A 22782-nucleotide genomic window follows, 5' to 3' on the forward strand; every position below is an offset into this window, starting at 1 on the left:
AATTGGAAAGAGAAAGACAAATATCATATGATTCATTTATATGTGGAATCTAGAAAAATAGTACAAATGAACTTATTTACAAAACAGAAACAGACTCACAGACATAGAAAACAAACATATGGTCCTAAATAAGTAAAGATTTGATGTTTTTAAGAGACTAAAGAGATATTATGTTTATTATAATATATTTACCACTACAGTAAAGTAACAACAAAAACTGTCAAAGGAAATAAATTTATGGTTTCCACAACATTTTGCACCATTATGTAAACTAAGTTTTCATCAGCAATATTTACAATGTGAATGAAGGGAGTAAGACTACAATCCTAGTAAGTCTGAGAATATTTTATACAATTATTATAATTCTTTGAATATCCAAATTTTTAAATTCTTAAAATATAAATATGGCTAAAAACAAAGAAAAAGATTTTTTCACCTTACTTTCCATTGTACTTTAAAATATACCATTATTTTTTTAGCATCTATGTAGTTGTTTGCATCTTTAAGGCATCTGACCATTATGTTCTAAAGCTTGTTGATCACATACCTCTCTAATTTGTTGAACATGCAGTCTTTATGTAAGAAAAATACAAAGATGTTATACATGTATATAATTTGAATTAACATATTATTTTAGAAAAAATTAATATCATCCTCATAAAAATTCAAAACAGAATTTATAGCATTTACCTTCCACTCCACCAATTGATCATCTCATTTAAATGTTAAGGTCTGTACAGGGACCATGAATATTAGTGTAGTAGTAGTAGTAGTTGTAGTAGTAATTATAGTATTGACATGTGATTGTAATGCACAAAAGAACAGATCTTAATGTTCTAGGACAACAAAATGAATATTATTAACAATTTATCAACACTATTCTTAAACATTTACTTGGAAAATATGCGTTTTGTTTTCTTATAACATCATTTTCCATTCAATTTCTAAGCACATGCAAGGTAGCTGAAGCACAGACTGTGCAAATTCCTCTGAATAATTTTTTAAGGAAACCATAAATTATTGCAATTTTGTCATATCTAAGCCAAATTCATAACTTTAAAATTAAAATGATTCACTATAGATACATGTTGAAGGTAAAATATACTACTATAGAAATTTATCAAGATAAAAATTTATAGACATCAGTCTTTTAAAAAGATATATCATTAATCTTTAACAATGATATTATAGTCAAAAAGATCTTGTTTAGTTATCTAAATCCTGTTCATCATCTTTTTGGATTATCAAAGAATCTAATTTCTCTGGGCTCTAAAGAACTGTTGCTTGGAACTTTTATTTCTTCATCATTCTATTTGATTGTAGCCCTGTAATGTAATTTAATTTAAATGCTGTCTCAATTGTGGCAATGTAAACTTTCTTGTAACAGTAACCCACTAAAGTATATTAAAAGTATTTATCATGATCCTCACAAGGACCAATAACACAACAAATAGAAACCTGGGACACTATCAGTACAAATAATTCAGGAACTCTCTCTCCATCCGTCTAGATGTAAAGAAAGCCAGAACAATAACAATTAAACTAAAGAATATATAAAAATTTATTTTAGAAATATCAATGAAGTATTAAAAATTAATCATTTTCATATCTAATAATCAGAAGACAATCAATCTAATGAGCAAAAAAAATTTCTCTAAATTTGCCAATATTGTCAATATCATTTACTTAGTGAAACTGGAATTAAATTTGATGGGTGCTTGTCGCAGTCTTCCATTCTAAGAGACAGTCTTACAATGGCATACAATTTTTCTAAAATATTGTCTCAGACATCATTTTTCAATTTTGCGTGTTTCCCTCAATCACTATTTTCTCAGATTAAATACTATCAATTGTTTACAAGTTTGCTGTTCCTAACTTTTAATATACCATGAAAGTGCCTTTAAAGATATTGGTGTCTTTTCATCTCTGAGAGTATTTTATGAAATACTCTTTTAAACTATTTTTTAACTTAGAAATTGCTTTATAACCTTACTTTGGGATAAAGAAAAATTGTTCTTCCATATAGCTACATTACTTTTCTTAAAAAAATATATCTCTATTTCAGTACGTATTCCTAAAGAATAGAAACTTAACAAAAAACATAACCCCAATACTATTATCATCTATAAAAATAATCAATAAAGCTTTTATTTAACAAGTATCAAGTTAGTATTCATTTATCCAATTATAATTTTTTACACTTTGTTCCTTAATATGAGGATTGAAATTAGGTGCATGCATTGTGATTTGTTCAAATGTTTCCTAAGTCTCTTTCATTTCCAGGTTGCCTCTCAAGCTCTTTTACTTCCTCACACTTCTGTTCTTGTAGGAGACGCCAAGACACTTCTTCCCTGCAGGCTTGTGACAGTACAGCTTTTATAATATCACTGTTGTGCTGCTTAACATGTTTTTTCCTCTCCTGTACTTTCCATTAAAATTATATCGAATAGATAAAAAACAGACTCAACTTTCTAGCTAGTAGTTTTCATTAGGTGCCATTTATGCTTCTACCATGGAATGAAGAATATTTGATGTATTTCAGTTCACTGGAATTATTGTCCTTATTGATGCTCAAATTGTGCAGAGGGAACCATTTGAAGTTGGTTCCTGAGACCTACAGTCCTAACCCTGAAGAAAATAGATTTCCTAATTTCTATTATGACGAGTGTTTTGATCTCAAAGTTTATATTTAATTATTTATATTTATACTCCACCTTTCTTATGTAAATGATAGAAATGCATACAGATTTTTTTCAACTGTACTTTACCACTTAGCAATGCACCATGGAGATAACTCAATAAACACATTACATTTAGCTTCTGTAGTAAATTACTCAGAAATGAATTATGGGAACAATATTCCCATGGTTCTTGCTTGTTAGTAACAATTGAAGGCTTTTATGTATAAACGTCAGTACAGCTGAATAAAAATTCCTGGTCTACAATACCTTTCCTTAAGTGTCTTATATAAGTTATGTGATTCTCTCTGGCAAAAGCCATTGCTGAGATAGTCTGATTTTTTTTTTTTTTTGCCCCCTTATAAGTTATTTGGTATTTTTACCTGCATGCTCAAAGACTTTATTTTAAGTTTGTTTTTATTAGAATATGTGTAATAACTTATGTTCAATTTTCCTAAGTACATGGTGAGCACTTTCTATACATGTAGCTTCAAGTCTTGCTTTAAGTTCTGGGAAATTTTAAAATTTTATCCCATTATGGCTTTTTACTCTGTTCCTTTGTTTTGTTTGTTTATTTCTCTTTGAGAACTCCTATTATACATATGGTGGATTTCCTTGCTTGTATTCTATACAGTCATCCTCTCAAATTCTAATCATCTCTTTCTCCACTTATATTTGAATTTAAGACATTGCCATTTGTCTTTAGTTGCATTTTTTATTTCTCTTAATTTACTCTTTATTTCTGAAATTCATTTTACATTTATTTATAATTCTTTCATTGGTCCTATTACCTTTCTTTATGAATTTCTCTTTTCCCCAATTAAATCAATTTGAAGTTTCATATTTCTGAGTTATTTCATACTTCTTCCTTTTTTAGCTTGCCATTAAATATGAGATTACATGCTTTGTTTCGTGTGCATGTCTTTCTGTTTCACTTTCATTTTGAAGCTTCATCATCCTTTCCTTAAAATAACTTCATATGAAATTTAGCCAAAGTCTTTTTCTGTCGCTAATTTTTAAGTGAAATGAGTCTTTCTTTACTTCTCAGTAAGTGGGGTAAGGAGGACCACTCCCTCTTTTGTTACTTTTCCAAAGGGATAATAAATATAGCCTCTTGCTTTCTGAGATATGCCTTCTCTCTCAATGGCCCATTTAATTTCAATATTCCATTTATTTTGCCCCTGTTTTTTCTCCCTGGCTCAGTTTGGGGCAATTCTCAGAAGTTTCACTGTCTAGCTCTGCCTTAGAATTTCAAGATTTCATAGGACCTAGACTTTGCCATGTTGTTCAGATCTTGAAGTGAATCCAATGATTTTACCCATAAATTGAGGTCTAAAAACATGGCGTGGTTTCAGCTTCTGTTCTTAGATTTACCTGAAATAATATTGTTATTTTGGGATTTTCCTGTTCTTGTGCCATCAGATACCACACTGCCTTTTTTCTGCTTTTCCCATACAAATGCTAATAGCACAAGGATCTGGTAGCTTTTACTGATTTATCCCCATCCACTTGTATTTTGGGGTTTGTGAAGGGTAACTGTCAGTTTTGGTATAGATGGTCATTTGTTTGTGAGTATTTTGGTTTTTCTACCTTATATGACCTCTTTTTTTATTTGTTTTCTCTTTACATATATTACTTATCTCCTTTAATACCCACATACCTCAAGAAGAATTTAAACTTTTAGTGTGTATTTTTGTCTTCTTTTAAAATTAACTGCTGAATGACCAGCATATATGAAAAGTCTTTCCATATCAGAAGTACTCTCTCTCTCTCTCTCTCTCTCTCTCTCTCTCTATATATATATATATATATATATATATATATATAAAGTGAAAATAAATAGTGAATAGCCTAGAATACCAGATACCACAGAAAAGTCTAGTACACTAGAGCTTAAGAAATAACTACTTGCTTTGGAAATAAGTAGCCCACTGAATACTTCTTTTTCTCTTGCATTATGAATGCAGTGAGGGTTCAAAGCTGACTGCAGTGGTCTGTGTAGGTAGAATGTGTTGAAGAACATTATTAAGTTCATAAAACCATAGGAAAAAATGTAGCTTGTATTTTTAGTGCCAATTATATTCAATAAGTACCTATCTAAAAATTAAGTAATCAGAGAAATATGGATGTAAATGTAATATATATTTTATTTATTTATTTATTTTTTTTGTGGTACGCGGGCCTCTCACTGTCGTGGCCTCTCCCGTTGCGGAGCACAGGCTCCAGACGCGCAGGCTCAGTGGCCATGGCTCACGGGCCTAGCCGCTCCGCAGCATGTGGGATCTTCCCGGACCGGGGCACGAACCCGTGTCCCCTGCATTGGCAGGCGGATTCTCAACCACTGCGCCACCAGGGAAGCCCTATATTTTATTTTTTAAAACACTGTACAAAACTGCAAATTTGAAACAAAACTGAGCTTTGCATGGCAAAATCTGGATAAGACAAATCCATTCTCAATTCTTCTTTGAACAGGGTATTTCAATGAAAATATTTGTGAACCCAATACCTTAAAGTGTAATCTGTATGTATGTGGACAGATTTGACCCTTTGCTGACTGTACGGTTAAACTGAAAATGAACTGCTTGTTTTATGTGGACTCTATGTGCCTACTCATGTAGTAACTGTAATATTCTTTAGGTTATTATATGATTAGTTATGCAATGTAAAAATCTACATTTACTCTAGAGCCACTAATTTCCATATATGTTTAGATTCACCATATATCTTTGGTCAAATCTTCCAGTCACATACTTTTAACATACTTTTTAAAAAATATCAGAGCACATTTGAATGCTTGTGGGTATGCATGTACAATGTCAAACTAGTAATGCTTATTGGCAACTTATTTTCTTAAAGGCATCAGCAAATAAGCTTCTTAAATAAATCAATGTTCAACTTTCAACTAATCAGTTTGGCAGATGTGAAAATTTGCTTGTTAACACATGGAACAATCCACAAGATCCTTTGCCTAAGGGTATTAACAGCATGTCTTCAAGATAACTTAGATTGAGAAATTATGACTTCTTATTTTTCTCTTGTGTCTTGAAGTTACTTCTTCTGAACTACAACTAGAATTCTGTTAAAATATTTGGACAAACAATAAAAATTGTAAGATTTTTATGTGCATATGGATCTAGCAAATTATGTCCTTAAACCAATGAGTTAGAAAATCCTAAAAAGTTAACCATAGTCACTAATAGTATAATTATAATTATACTATAATTATAATTATAGTATATACTAATATAATATAATATAATATAATATAATATAATATAATATACTAATATAATTATACTAATAGTATAATTCCACTACGTATACATAATAGTCCCTTATATTTTAGAAATTTTATATATTAACCAAACATAATTTTTGATAATACATAATTGAATAATGTTAAAAATATAAAAATACATAACCAAATTTTAGTAACAGGTGCAATAAAATATTAGGGATAGTGATAATACTCATTTTCCAACATTAATGTGATCAACTGGCATGCATTACTTGACATTTGGGGAAGAGGAGTTTTTTTTGTTGTTATATTTTAATATCGATGATGTATAGCACTGAAGAAAACCTTCAAATAACTTTTAAGATACACCCAATTTATCTAACATCCTCTATGAAACTGTTTCACAAAATGTAGCAAATATTTTCTAATCAAATAAACTATGCTGTCATCTACTATAATGTCCTCCAAATTCATGAATAAGTAACATTATAAGGAAACATAACTAGATTTAGAAATTAACTTGTAAGTCCATGCAGTATGCCATAGAAGACAAACACTCCCCCGATTAACTAAGTACATCTGTCTTCCATCACATAAAAGAGCTGAGTTGTTAATCTGCATCAGAACAACTAACACAGAGCAAGGGAGAAAAAAGTCAGAACTCTAAGCAGCAAAGATAAAACAGAAGTGAGTATGGCATATTAACAGACTTGTGCATTTTCATAATAAATCAATCTCATGGGTTTTCCCTAGTAAAGCAATCATATGATCTATTAAACTAATAGATTACAATGACATAGATAAAATTCTATTAATATTATATATAGATTTTGCATTTTTATTTATTTCTAAGTGAATATGTATATGTAGATATAAAATACTTTAGTAAGAAAATTCTTTGAGTGAGAGAGAAACACAGATATTATCTTCTGGAATAAATCCTTCGATTTCCATTAGAGGAAAAGACTCCTTAGAGTCACAAGAAAAAAATAAACATTGAACTTAAGGACTAGAGTTAATTTTACAGCAGAGGAGAAAAGAGAAGGCAGAATTTTTTCTGGAACAGCCACAGGAGATCCACAACTAACCTGTCAGCTGAGAAATGGGAAATCTGCTCTCACATCAGATGGGTGGGAGGAGAGAAGCCTTTCCGTATCCCCATTCTGCTGCACCAACAATGAAACAGGGATCTTGCAGCATCTGTTCAAAGTCTGATGTAATCCTTTGGTGAGTATTCCCTTGGAACAATATAATTTCCTAAAGTATCAACCCTAGAGTGTGCAATTCTTCAGAGAAGTTTAAATTTTCTTCTCAGTTATCAAGTTTTGAAAATGCCACTGCTAATTACATGGAAATATGAGACAATTCATGAATCAATTTGGTAGAACTATTTAAACTGATGCAGATGGCTTCATTTATCTAACAAATCTAATCTCTCTGGCTAGGGAATCAGAATCTCCAGTTTGCTTCTGAAATTTGTTATCCTAACTTAGGGCATTGCTGGAAAAATATTCTCTCAAAACTTAATTTACAAATGATTATTTCCAGAATAAAAAATGAATAATAAAAAAATTCTTTCATAGAAATAATAGATGTTACTAATGGCAAGTAAACCACACCAAAAAATCAAAGAGTAAATATACAACCAATATATTAGGAGTACTTCTAATTTTTTAAAAAAATGTATAATCCTGTGAAAAATATATTGTACTACATTAATGAAAAAGATGATATTAAATGTCTTGTGCTTTAAGTTTTGATGAATAATTCCCAAATTTTCTATTGTGAAATTATATATCCATGCAAAGACTTATATGTGAATCTTCATGTCAGACTTATTTATAATACCTCAAACTATAAACAATCTAATTTACCATCAAAAAAAGAATGGATAATCAAATTGGTATAGCCACACAATGGAAAATTCTCAGTGATGTAAAAGAGCAAATTCTAGATACAGGCAACAACATGGATAATCCTCAAAAAGCATTATTTTCAGTGAAAGAATGCGGGAGCAAGTCTATACACTGTATAAATCAATTCATGAAATTCTAGGAAAAGGCTAGCTGATAGTAACAGAAAGCAGATCATTGGTGACCAGAGACCAGAGGTGCAGTGGGGCCCAAAGGAAATTTTTGGTGGGACAAAAATATTCTTTATCTTGATGTGATAATACAAGCATGACTACATATTCATTTGTATGCTTAAAAGTGGTAGATTTCCATGTACGTAAGTTACATCTTCATAAAAGTAAGGCCAAAAAAGTATAATGATCTAGCCCTGGTGGTTTTAATAAAACCAAGGGTTAAGGAAAATGATGTCTGATCCAAAATGACATTTTTGGCTTATAATTTTAACAGTAATTTATAGGAATGTGGAAGAAATTCTCCATTACATGTGCAGTTAAATACACTGTGATCAATTGCCTAACCTATAAAACTCTATAGGAATGAAGAAATGAGAAACACTCTTTCCTCCTAAAAAGGAAGCTCTGGGCACCAGATTCTGGAGGATTTCCCATGGGAGCCCAGACTGCCCCTCATCCTCCCCTGAGGACGGGGCTAGAGCTTCCCAGTGGTGACCTCACTTTTGGCACGTGTTGTCACTAAATGCAGACGACCCACCAAACCCCAGAGCACAGGCTGCTGACTCGGCATCTCAGGCACAGTGCGTTCCTCTCTCCTTTGCGCTGGAATGCACGCAGGGAGCGAGAAACGGGACAGAGGATGGACCGTGGCGTTTCCATAAATAAAGTAAATCGAAACTATTCAATTTTATAGAGGCCAGATCCTGAGAAAGAACCATGTTCAAATCAACCTTCTATATGCTACAGGTAATTTTATGTTATTTAAAGTAATTCGGATATATTTTCTACTTATTTATTTTGGATGTAATAGTTTAAGAAAACATAATAAAGTCTATTTTTTTCCAATGATATGGTTCCTTGATACTAATATACTAGCTATAGCAAGATATATTAATGAAATTGATCCTCACGTTTATGTTCTCTTTTTTACATCTAGTAATTAAATATTTCCTTGTAATTTTCCAGCAATCTCAGGCAAATTACTGTCTCTTGGGCAATGATATATCTAGACTATAAAAATGAGTGAGTTAAACTACTATCTTTATCTTCACTGCCAACTTGAAGACTCTATGAGCTGATGTACCATGTGCACGTGCACCTACCACACGGAAGACCGGTTATACCTCCGCCCGGCTGAATGGAACTAACACGGCCTCACAGTCATCATTACATTTTTTAGGGTTGATCAAGTTTAATTATTTGGCGCAAATTATTACGTTAAAGCCATAGAATTACCAGCAAAACATTGTTTTGCCTTAATCATTTTATGAATCTTCCTTAAGACAAATGAAAATCATAGTAAAAGTTTCCACATACTTTCTTTTGAATTATTATTGCTCTTATTATTATTAAAGTGTGGATAAAAAGTTTTAATCTAAAACGTATAGAATCAGAATCTTGAAAATATTAACTCAGCACAATGAGTTAATCTATATCTGCTCAGTTGATGGCTACTATCTTATTCTTCCCCATTTGTACTCCTGGATTGTAGGGGTGACTACAAATTAAATAGTTAATTTAAATAGTTTTATTTAAGTAAATGCTATAATGGTGGTGGTGCTGAGGAAGTAAACATCTCTCACACATTTTAGTAATATTCAAGAAAACAGAAATGAGAGTTGTTCAGGATTCAAATGGTGGAGAAATTATTCTGACTTTTCAATTATTTTGGCCTAAAAATAATTTTTAAAGGTAATTAAATGAAAAGAAGAAAATTAAGAAAGACTGGGGAAAGCATTCAAAATGCTTTAGAAGTGCCAAATGATGGAAATAAAATATTTTTCAAAACATGCAAACATAAAAAAGCAAGAGAAAAAGAGAAAACAATAAGCCTACTATTGAGAAAGAGGAAGCAGGAAATAGAGGGCATTATAAGCTTAGAAATGTAAATATTAAAGCTTTTGGAGACATTCCAAATTCTCTTAATCATGGGTCATGTTTTGTTTGCCTGTTTTTTTTAACCCAGTAGCAATGCTAGAATTGTAGATGTTAGCAATTATATTCCTATAGGTTAGGGGTGCCTCCTCTGGTGTAAACCACAGGGAAGAACACGGGCATACCAGTTTACAGTCTACCTCAAAACTCTGACCTCAAAAAGCAAAAAAATTAAACATTAGTATTTTCAAAATTAAAGCAAATGCTCCATTTGAACAAAAAATATACAAAGCAATACATACCTTTGCAGATAACATTTAAAAAATAAATACATTTATAAGGAGCCTAGGTGACTTGTGATAATTAGATATTAAGAAAAATTACATGAAAGTGTTTCATTTATTGACATTAAGTATGCTTGCTCCTGAAACTAGCTTAAGTGCTAGTGACAGAGAATGTCTTGTGGCTGTATCCCTGAAAGTGTACAAAACATTGTCTTGGCTGCAAAAAGTCAATGGTACAATTGACTGGGTTCATAGCAAAATATTGTGAAATAAAATTCATATTTTATGGCAAGACAAGAAAAATTTAAACATAAAAAATGTTCTCTGCCCTTTGGTCTCCTCTCTCCCCTATACTGAGCATTGCATATCTACATTAGGCATTGACCAGACCTCCCCCATCAGCAGAAATACCTGCTCAACCATAAAGAACAACATTTTCCCAGCACCAGAGACAACTGAAAATATAATGTTCTTTCTTAGGTTTGTGGTGTGACCCACCACAATAATGCTTAGATCTGAATTGTGTGCACTAGGTCAGTAATACCTCATTTAATGTACAGCCCTCTGTCTCAGAAACCTAATAGAACTGTGCTTTGACCTCCAATGGGTGGAACAGTTCTTGGAGCTTTCTGAGCTGCTGTTTCTGGGTTATAATTCTCAATTTGGCGCTAATAAAATTTTCCATTTCTTTCTTATATTGATTGATTAATTTTTCATCAACAATATATAATTTCACTTGTATCCTTGGCATTTCATTTTCCTTAGTCTTTTTGACTTCCTTAGACTTTTTGAACCAATACACACAGGAGACAAAAGTGAGCTCAGGAATGTTGTTATTCATTAGACTGAGAAGCTGGTGACTTTGTCTTTCTGTGGGCTCCATCGCATCAGTAACGACAGCCAGAAAACAGAGCTCTGTACTATTTTATTGTTCAAACAAATTTTCTGGTATTCATGACAATTCTACTCAGATAAGGAATATTCAGATATTTATGACTGATAAAATTACTATTCAACTTTTGAATGACTTAGGAAGTTCAAAAACTAATAAGTCAAATAAACATCACAGCAACTAATGAAATTCAGAACCTGAATTAGTGCCGATAGCGCACTTGAGTTAAGTGCAGCATGTCTCTCTAGCACTCCCACTCTGGGCCCATTATCCTCTCAACTCTATCTCCAGATTCCCCAAGCTGTGCTAGAACAAGTTGTCCAAGTTTCTCTTCAAAGAACATGGCTTGGGGCTTCCCTAGTGGCGCAGTGGTTGAGAATCCGCCTGCCGATGCAGGGGACACGGGTTTTTGCCCCGGTCCGTGAGGATCCCACATGCCGTGGAGCGACTGGGCCCGTGAGCCATGGCCGCTGAGCCTGTACGTCCGGAGCCTGTGCTCCGCAACGGAAGAGGCCACAACAGTGAGAGCAGTGAGAGGCCCGCATACCAAAAAAAAAAAAAAAAAAAAAAAAAAAAAACATGGCTTATATTGGGGTCAAGCTTCAACAATTTAAAACAAACATTTAACAGCATCTTTCTAAAAACATTCAAATAACAACAACAACCTTTTCATCAAAGCTTTTCTAAGAGATTAAATATGATTATGATTTGACTTTTTAGGTAACCATTACCACTTGGTTTGCTATTAAAATTATTCATAAAATTAAAAATCTATTATGCCTTACAATGAGCAAAATAAAACTATTTAGGAAATTTTTCTTTCTTATATCCAATTTTATTAAAACAATGATATATTCATCTGGGTCTACTACCTTGGTTACTAGCTATGTGGGCAAAGCAAAGATAGGGTCCAATGTGAAAAAGTAAAGTGAATATTGATATTTAAGATATATTTATACATATAACAAAAAACTCAGTTTACCCATTTCTCACCATACAGGGAGATAGACCACTAAATATATAATATATATATAGCACTAAATAATATAAAGTATACTAATAATATATAAATATATACCAGTACACAGAATCACCCTAGGATTCTGCTGAGAAATTCTTACCTAATATAGGAAATTAGTAAAAAAGAAATAATATCAAAGGGTACGGATATTGCAGATAATCATAATGATGCATAATGATGCATCCATTTGCATAACTTGATCCCATGTCTAAATTCTACCATTTATAAAAAATATAGGAAATGAATGAGAAAGCAACAAACTCGGTTAAGGTTCTCAGCACAAAAATGTCAATGGTCCTTTTCTTGGCTAAGAGAAACCTTCAGTGATTCAACTTTGTCAGAAAGAGGGACTAAGAAAGAAAACTGTCCCAACCTTGGTCTGGGGCAATGCTTTCAGTAGGGTGCAATTTACTTCCCCTTCTGAGAACCATCTAGCATCACTGATAAAATGCAGAGCACTTGCTTTGTCAGGTTGTAATAAAATTAAGAAGGCTTACAGAGAAATTAGAATTACCTACCCAATTAACTTTATCTGGTTTTATTAAACCAGATATTCAAAAGTGCAAAGACCTTAAACCAGCTTTATGACTAGCCTAATACTTTTTAACTAGAACATTCTGTTTTTGTGTCTGGTCCCTCATAAAATGCTCCTACCAAGAAGAAATCACTAAATTGGCTTTCTTGGAAGCCTTTTCCTTTGCTGGCAACTTTGAGATAAAACACTAATATGCTTGAACAAATTCAAAATAAATTGCAAGTAAAGGCAAACAAAACAAAGAAAAAAAAAAAAGAACAGGTGAAAAACCAAACAAACAATCCCTCACAAAAACTCAGAAATTATCAACGTCTGTAATAATTGCCATGAGAGGACAGTAGAAACACAAGAGAACAAATCTAGTACGTGGAAAATGGCTAACAAAGTGGAAAATCATTTAATTTTATATATAAAGTAGTATGAATGTGTTGTAGTTATCTAGTGTTGCATAACTAACCATTTTATTTTTGTGCATGGATTCTGTGGGGGAGGGATTTAGACAGGGCACAACTGGGATAACTTGTATCTGCTTCCAGATTCTGGGGCTGCAGACAGGAGGACTCGGGCCGCAGTGACCGCTGCCGTCATCTGTTGGGCGCCTTATGTGCACCTCCAGGGCCTGGACCACGATGAGGCAAAGGCTGAGCTCCTTTGGGACTTCCCACTGGCACCTGCAAGGTAGACTCAGGATTGTCAGCATCCTCACCAGGCAGCTTAGAGCTCCAAGAGGGGGTGTTCTTGCAAATGAGGCGGGGGGAGCACTGAATCCCCTTCCGCTCAGAAATCCGGATACAACCCCTCCTCTGCAGTTACAAGCAGGTCACTGAAACACCCAGACTCAAGAGGAAGAGAATTAGACCCTATGCATCTCTCTCTAAAAGCAGTGTCAAAGATTTTGCAGCCATCTTTAGAACAGCCACAGAATGTGGAATTTTAAATATTCCCTTTCTATATGGAGTAAATCTCATTTGAATTTTGGTTGTAATATTTTGAGGTGGAGAGTACAGCTCAAGACAAAAAGATAGGCCTTCCTCAGTAGTAGAAAAGATACATATCATTATAATTCTGGTTTATAAAATGTGCAATGTCTAGAAATTTCTCTGTCTTCTATTTTTTAATAGCTTAATACATTTGTTAAAGTCCTGCAGCATGGTGTGAGAAATTTTGATTCTGTGATTCCCTCATTTCACTCCTTGTGGGAAGCAAGTGTTGTACCAATAACAAGTGACAAGTGACAATGGAGGGAAAATAACCACACTAATAGCATTTAAAATGTATAATCCTTGGTTTATGGCTGAGACATTAGGTCCTTGAAAGTTTTCAAATAGCAGGTCTTAACTACGGAAATTATAAAATAAATCTATAAATTGGTCTAGTCGTGAATAAAGTTAGCCTAGATGAAATTAACAATTCAAAATAATATATAACTTTGGTTCACAAAACATCACCACATCAGGCTTTGTCATTCCAGGGTGGACAAAGAATATCACCTGTCATATCAGTAGACAAAGGATGTGCGGCCATCAAGCCATCAGCCACTGCAGCCGCCCCCGACTGTGCATCCTGAGGGGACTCGGGATGGAAAAAACAGGATATCGGCCCTAGATAGTGAAGGTGCATATCAAAGGAATAACTTCATTGAGCTCAGACTCTTGTATCTTTCCACACATAGACGATTGATAAATTCATTAACTTGAGAGGTCTGGTTTTACTTTAGTTAGCAGTAATATTTTGATGTTCCAACTACCTGTTTTTTGTTGCAAAATCTCCCATATAGCCTGGCTCCTCCCGTACCTCTTCAGAATGGTCCCTCAGAGATGTCTGAAAGGCTGACTCCTGGGCTTAAGTCCTCAGTTTGTCCACTGAATAAAACATAATTCTCAACTTTTAGGTTGTACAATTTTTTTTCAGTCAATACCAGCTTACAGAGAGAATTGAACCTGGACCGATTTATGGCTTTTTTTTTCATTCCAAGGTCAAAGCACAGTACAGTGAATGACAGACTATTTATATATAAGAGAGTTGAAGATGTTAATATGAAAGTATTATTTCTCACTAACATCATGATACAGTTCACTCTTCAACTCAAATCTAACTATTTTAATTGTTTGGTCACTTGGAATCCAAAATAGGTTGAAATAACCTTGTATTGGTTACCATTGAAACACAAGTTTCATTGCATCCTCACAAAATAGGTATTTGTAATGCAATGTTCCTTCTCACATATGCTACTGTTCAGGGGAGGCTTTTAGTCCGGTTCTCCAACTTCTCAGAATTCAGATCAGAGAAACAGAAGAATTCAGAGAATAAATAAAAAACAAAATTGCACCTATCTATAATTTATGATACATTCCTTGTCCTTCACACACTCAAGTGATATTTAAGCAAAGTATGCATATTCCTCTATCTCTGTTCAGAAGCCAAGATGTGCTAGGCATTCTTTTCTGCAGAAAGGAGGCTGAGAAAGAAATGTTGTTGATTTACTGTGCAGTTTATTAGGGGCAGAGCTAAAATTAAAATCAGAGTGTCCAGACTCTTGATTTTGTGGGATTACAAACTGCTTTGTTGTTGGGGATATTACCAAGTTGAAAGAGGAGTTTACAGTCTCAGCCTGGCTGACAAGAAGTGAGCATGGTGTCACCCCTGTACTGTAGGATTTGAGGTTTGATGTGAGGCTCAGCCCAGAAGCCAAACAGGGGAAGGACACTGGGCCCCGGGTTCGCACCCACACTGCCCACTAGGCAAGCAGTACCACTTTGAAGGTTTTAGATGATTTTATTGTTGATGAAAATCAATCTTGCTGTGAAATCCAAAAGGATTTACTAAAGTAGCCATCACCAAACACAGAAGATAGAGTATAAAATAGAAACTGCTCATGGTATTAGCACATCAAAGAGAGAAAGGCTTGCCTTCAGAATGATCACACATTTTCAAATAAAACTCTACCAAACAGCACTTCACTTTAAAAATATAATCACTAGCATGTTTTAAGACCACACCCCATAATTTCAACAAATCTTATTAATAAAAATGCCAAAATACCTTTCATTACAACAAAATTTATTGGCAACCTGGTCATTTGTGATTTCCACTTAAGGACACTGAATACCTATGCAAGAACTTTGCTTTCCTCCTGTTTCCTCACTTACCTGCATGTGTCCAGGCTTTGATTTTTCCCTAATCTCACCTAACCGTTTTTCTTAGTGATAACATGTTTGTTTCTCACTCTTTTCAAAGATAAGCGTTTAGAACCACTGCCTCCTCTGTTCTCCCTCACCAAACTCTGCTATCAGTATCACTAAAAATAGCAGCACTCTATCCAAAGCACCATGGTTCCTCTCAAGATTTCACAGAAGCAACTGCTGGTGAGGCCGGCAGGCTGCGTGGTTACTGAGAACAGGCCATATGCTGCTTGGAACACTCAGACTTCAAAGAAATTTCTGAACTGCCAGTTAATTTCCTGAGGTATTTTGAAATATTGCAAACACTGTATATTTTTACTTTCTAGATTTCTCTGAGAATACCTTTTATTATCACAATTGAAAAGTTAGCTTCTATTTAAGAATTCCTGGATTTTTTTTTTTTTTAATTTATAATGTGAGTTGATATATTCTGGGATCTGACCAGTATGGGAATGAAATATAAGGTAGGGTTTTGTTACTGGATATTACTGCGTTTTGTTTTGGTTTTTGTTTCCTTCCTCTGCTTATAGAGTTTTTGGCTAGGTGTAACTAAACTAAAATGAGTGTTTCTCTGCCAGAGTCAAAAACAAAATAACACAAATAAAAACATTAAACTTGTTAGAATATTCTTACTACACTAGACCACAAGAACTGTTTTCCATATCATTCTTTCCACCTACTAATTCAAAGATTTATACTTTCTTAAGGTTTTTTCTTTTTTTTTTAAGGAAGTGTTAGATCAGGATGTTTAATTTAATTAAAAGTTCTGTGAGGGCTTGAGTCATGTCTAATATTATCTTCTATGAAGCTTAATATTTCACCTGTAGTTGAGCGTGCAACAGAGATGGAAGAAATATTCTTGCATAGTTATTTTGTCCTGACTTAGATAACTATCCAAATATCTCCTTTTATTATAAGGAAAAGCTCAAGTTTAAGACATACATTGTGTAGCACCTTAACAGCATAACCAATACAGAAAAACAATCTGCATTATTTCCTAGAAAGTTGAGGCAAGCTAGTCACTGAAAACAAGGCTATTAAACAAACACATTTGTCTACAAAGTTAGGTGCCTGAGGATCAGGCTGTGGGCTCAAGGGGCATCTAGTGATGCTTCAGGCATTTATTTATTTTTTCATTCAATAGAATGTGAAAAACAGACTTGCAGTTTTGTGTTGATCTCCTTAATGTCTGCTGATATAAACTTTAAATAAACACAACTAACCTTTGTAGGCTTGAGCTACTAAGCACCACTCAATTGAATATGTGCTGTTTTTCATTTCCTATTTCTATGAGATTTGCTTTTGAACAAACACAAGACAAAAAGAGAAGGTATCCTTAAATCTTGAGATTCCATGGCTCATAGCATATTCACTGGGGCCCTAAAAGTCAGCAAAGGTATCTCTCTTATTCTTTCAATCTCTCTCTCTCTCTCTTTCTCTGTATATGTGTTTATATTATACTTCATATATAGGTAAGTATATAAATGCCATACATGTAGGTAAATAAATAATACAGATATATTTCATTCACATATATATACACCTGTGTGTATAAATATATACATACATTTACATATTTGTACATGTGTTTTTGGACAACTATATTTCAATGCCTATTAGACATTCACATAGACATGTTGAGTGTATAGTTAAAGACATGAATCTAGAACCTGTGGGAGAGACTGGGAGCTGGATGTACACAGATGGAATGAGATCATGAAGGGAGGAGAGAAGTCTGAAGACCAAGTCCTGGGTTTGGAGGTCTGGAAGAAGAAGAGGATCCAGTCACAAGAACTGAGGAGAAGACAATGAAGAATGAATGAGAGTGGACCTGCACTGTTGGTGGGAATGTAAATTGGTGCAGCCACTATGGAAAACAGTATGGTGTTTCTTCAAAACATTAAAAATAGAACTATCATATGATGCAGGAATTTCACTCCTGGGTATTTTTCCAAAGAAAACAAAAACACTAATTCAAAAATATACATGCGCCCTAATGTTCATAGCAGCATTATTGAGCAACAGCCAAGATATGGGAAACAACCTAAGTGCTCATCAATAGATGAATAGATAAAGATATGGTATATAGATATAGATATAGATATATAGTGTAATATTACTCAGCTATTAAAAAAATGAAATCTTGCCATTTGTAACAACATGGATGGACCTAGAGGGTATTATGCTAAGTGAAATAGACAGAGATAGACAAATACCATATGATTTCACTTACATACGGAATCTAAAAATCAAAACAAATGAACAAACGTAACAAACAGAAACAGAGTCATATATACAGAGAAGGAGCAGGCAGTTGCCAGAGAGCAAGGAGGAGAGAGTGGAGAGAAATAGGTGAGGGAGATTAAGAGGCACAAACTTCCAGTTATAAAATAAATGAGTCACAGACATGAAATGTACAGTGTGTGGAATATAGTCAATAATTATGTCATATCTTTGTGTGGTGACAGATGGTAACTTATTGTTGTCATCATTTTGAAATGTATAGAAATATGGAATTTCTATGTTGTGTCCCAGGAACTAACAGTGTTTCAGGTCAGTTATACTTCAAAAACAAACAAAAACCCCTAGAAAAAGAGATCAGATTTGTGGTAACCAGAGGCATGGGGTTGGGGGAGGGGGAACTGTAGGAAGGTGGTCATAGGTACAGACTCCCAGCTGTAAGACAAATAAGTACTCAGGATGAAATGTTCAGCATGATGACTGTAGCTAATAACACTGCTGTATGATACATAGGAATGTGAAGAGCATTAATCCTAAGAGTTCTCACCACAAGGAAAAAATAATTTTTCTTTATCTCTTATTTTATATCTATGAGATGATGAATGCTCACTTAACTTATTGTGATCATTATTTCATGAAGTATGTAAGTCAAATCATTATCCTGTACACCTTAAACTTATACAGTCCTGTATGTCAACTGTATCTCAATAAAACTGCAAGGGGGAAAAAAAAGGCAAGATTAGGTGATTTTAAAAAGAAGTGATACAATTAGCCAATAAATGCTTGCAACAGTCAACATTATTAATAAATTAAAATGTTAAATTTAAAAAAAGGATGGATGAGAGCAACTGATTGCAAATAACATTCTCAAAGAATTTTGCTATGAAGATCAGCAAAGAAATTGGGTGGTAGCTAAATGGGAATAAGTATGGTTATAAACAAAAATATGGCTACAGATGACAGGATAGTTATAAAGACACAGATTTCTCCTTCAGAGCCATCACACTTGCATTCTCTGTCATTCTGATTTTTCTTGGGTTGGTTCCTTCCCATAATCCAGGGCTCTACTTAATCATCATACCAAACTACTACTCCCATCATTAACCTCTTTTCCCTTCCTCTGTTTTATTTTAATCCATAACAATTATCAACACCTGAAAGTAGAAAATTTATTTATTCACTTATTTATTGTTTGTCTCTCCCACTGGAATGCAAACTCCAGGAGGAAATTTTTTTCTCACATTTATTACTGTGAACTAGAACTGCAATGACACATAGTGTGACACATAATGTATTATTTGTAAATAATTACAAATACTTCTGTAATTAATGCAGGAATATATGCCTGTGTCATTCTATAAATACACACAGACACATATATACACTTCCACTGCAGAATCAGATGAGTTTTACTTATTTGCTAGAAATATAAAATCACATAAAATATTCCTTTCTGTTCAGGTCATGTGGCAGAGAATCAAAATAGCAGCATAGCAATAAAGTTTTACCTAAGATTTATTTTTATCTTAATCAAGTGTTTACTAAGGTAAATTTTTTTCACACCCATTTCTGTAGTTTTATTTCAGCCATGTTGCCCTTAGCAGTTAAAGTCTTATCTACATTCTCAAAAGCCTATTTTATAGCAGAATACATTATTATTGATGTTGTTGCTATTAAATGTTTACATTTTCTTTCATTTTTTAAAGGAGCAATGAAAATACTCAAAGCAGAAACAAACATGATGGATCACCCAGAAAGTAATCAATATAGAAAAAGGACTTCATAATGGGTAATATCAGTAAATTAAACCTAATGGAAACTTAATAGAACCAAATTTTTTTCTTGCTAGATTTTCAAATACTTATGCTGATACCTAACATGCTCACAGGAAAAAAAGAATCCAATATGAACAGGAAAAAAATGTCCAAATACATGGGAATGAAAAATATACACCTATTTGCTTTAAAAAAATATGGAGAGACTACACAGTGACTCTGGGTATGCAGAGCTGACTAGGATATTTCTCTGGCCCATGGAAGCTAACAGTTTAATGAGAGAAACAGAAAAGTTCAATAAAATATGTTTAATGGTTAAGTAAGCCTATCATAGGGGTTCAGGAGACCCTGCCTAATCTAAATCTTAAAGAATGTGTGAGAGAATAAAAGCATGAAAAATGAAGTTTCTGTTGTAAGACTTTGAGATATCTGGAGAACATATAACAACAACAAAAAAATGAAAGAATATATGAAAATACAGACATAGATACTTTTTGAATAAATCTCTATAAATAGTTATTTTAACACAGACTACTAACACAGAGAAAATTGCTATCACTTTATAAAATGGGAAAATGAGGTAGTTCAGATTCAAAATAAATCACTTCAAATATACAAGTTGATAATAGTTTTTAGCTTATTCTTCTTTGGGGATCAGGTGAGTTGTTTAATATCACTGAAGCATTTCAAAAAATAAGTGAAATTCTCTTAGATTTGCAGATAAGTATTTGAAATTGCTTCAGGTAAGAGGATCTGAGTGAAATAGAGCAGAGAGATAAAATGAAGGAATGATACAGTGGATGGGATCCGGCAATACAGCTGAAGAAAGAACAGGGATCTGGTCAGGGAATTAAAGAAAATGAGCACACACATATAGAAACATCCTACAGAGGACACAGAAAAAAATGAAAAGATTTGATAGCAACCTACACAGAGGACTGAAAAGAATAAAAATACAGAATTACATGTTTGGGGAGAAAAAGACCAGTAATTGATTTTTATGAAAATAGAGGAGACATAAGAAAGTGCAACAGAGCAGTCCCAAAGGGTAAAATTCATGGGAAATAATTGGAGAACAGCTCATATGTGCTTGTAAATGTGACCATCCTGTTACAGGTAACTCCCTGTGTGTGTTAAGTATCAAATTCAAAGTTCATACCTTTGCTTTATCTCTCATTGATCCTTTGCCCAGGATAGACATTTTAGCACCTGTTTCTTCCTGTAGCCTCTTCAAGGAATTTCCTCTTGGTCCAAGCAATTTCCCCACAAAATTGAACTAGGAAACAAAATCAATAGAATGTCTGTTTTAAATAGAGAAAAGTAATAATTTACACCAAGTATAACTGATGGGTAATGGGTTTTTCAGTCTTTACCATGGAGAAGAGAGTTACGCCATTCACATACCCAAACACACACACACACACACACACACACACACACACACACACACACACACACACACAAAACCATCTCAGACCTCTAAGATCAGATCCACTTTTAAAAAGATGATTCTTTGCAAAGGAATGCCAAAGTCAGTAATATTTTGAACGTATCATTTACTCATATAATCACATAGATAAATAAATTACTCAAGAATGAAATTAGGGAGAACCACTAGGGTTTACAAAATTTTGAAAGGCTTTTTCTCTCCAATCAGATTATTGAAATAAAAAAACAATTTTAACATGTCTATGCACATTCAAAATTGCAAAAGTTAATATTTTTAATTTTTTAAAGTAAAATTTAATATTTATGTTTGCTAAGTATTGTCTATGCCTATAACATTCCATTCCAAATTTCATGATTGGAAATAAAGAGATTTAACCATTCTTCAATCTTACCTTCTTTATGTTAAAGAGTTGTTCTAAGGATCAGCAAATAAAAGATGTGAACACATACAGAAAAGTTTAAAATGCTAGATAGAGTATAAATACAAAACCATTTGCCTAAATGGAAAATTCTGGGGGTGGGGGGACCTATCTAATTTATTTAATAATCCTAAAATATGGTTAAAAACAAGGGAACTAAAAGCAGTTATCAGAGTATGTTGCCAGCTACTAAAGGAACAGCACCACACCAAATGACTCAGGCAATCTCTCACTCATTAATTTTAAAAATACAAAAGGCTTAAACTGCACTAAAAACTACGTTGGTCACATGAAACAGAGAAAAGTAACATTAGGTAACTGTCTTCTAAATCAGAGTTATTTTATTTTTTAAACCCGTGATCCCAGAGTAAGAAATAAACCATATTTAATGGTAAAAGATTACATGCTTTTCTCCTAAATCCAGGATAAAGTCAAGATACCTGTTCTTACCACAGCTATTTAGTGCTGTACTGGAGTGTGGATTGCCATATCTTTAGGCAAGTAAGGTAAACAGAACAATGTAAAGTTCAGAAAGATCATGCTTAGATGGTCAAACTGATTTTCAACAAAATTGCCACATGCATAATAAAGGCCATATATGACAAACCCACAGCTAATAACATCATATTTAAAGGTGAAAAGCTGAAGTCATTCCCTCTAAGATCAGGATGCCCACTCTCACCACCTTTATTCAACCTAGTTTTGGAAGTCCTAGTCACAGCAACCAGAGAAGACAAGAAAATAGAAAGAATCCAAATTGGAAAGGAAAAAGTAAAACTGTCACTGTTTCCAGATGACGTGATACTATACATAGAAAATCCTAAAGATGCCACCAGAAAACTACTAGAGCTCATCAATGAATTCTGTAAAGTTAAAGGATAACAAAATTAATATACAGAAATCTTTGTATTTCTATACATTAACAATGAAATATCAGAAAGAGAAATTAAGGAAACAATCCCATTTACCATTGCATTCTTCCTGGTTCAGTCTTGGGAGATTGTACACAAGTCTGTTGTGGTTTAAGCCACTAAGTTTGTGGTAATTGTTACAGCAACAGTAGAAAACTAATATATTAAGGGAAGAAGGAACTGTCTAATGTAGAGC

At 33.5% G+C, this 22782-nt stretch overlaps 1 protein-coding gene across 6 annotated transcripts in view; it reads right to left on the reverse strand.

Annotated features, from left to right (window-relative positions):
- The window catches only part of KHDRBS2 (KH RNA binding domain containing, signal transduction associated 2), a 769555-nt gene that overhangs the window by 525625 nt on the left and 221148 nt on the right, over window positions 1-22782 (reverse strand). For all 6 annotated transcript variants that reach the window (XR_010835028.1, XM_067005885.1, XM_067005886.1 and 3 more), the window contains exon 3: window positions 20967-21083. Coding sequence is in view for 5 of the 6 variants with exons in the window: in XM_067005885.1 (XP_066861986.1) it covers window positions 20967-21083 (117 nt within the window). In the remaining variant the exon portion in view is untranslated. The remainder of the gene's footprint in view (window positions 1-20966; window positions 21084-22782) is intronic.

Source organism: Kogia breviceps, chromosome 10 (assembly GCF_026419965.1).
Source record: "Kogia breviceps isolate mKogBre1 chromosome 10, mKogBre1 haplotype 1, whole genome shotgun sequence".
Classification (NCBI taxonomy): Eukaryota; Metazoa; Chordata; class Mammalia; order Artiodactyla; family Physeteridae; genus Kogia; species Kogia breviceps.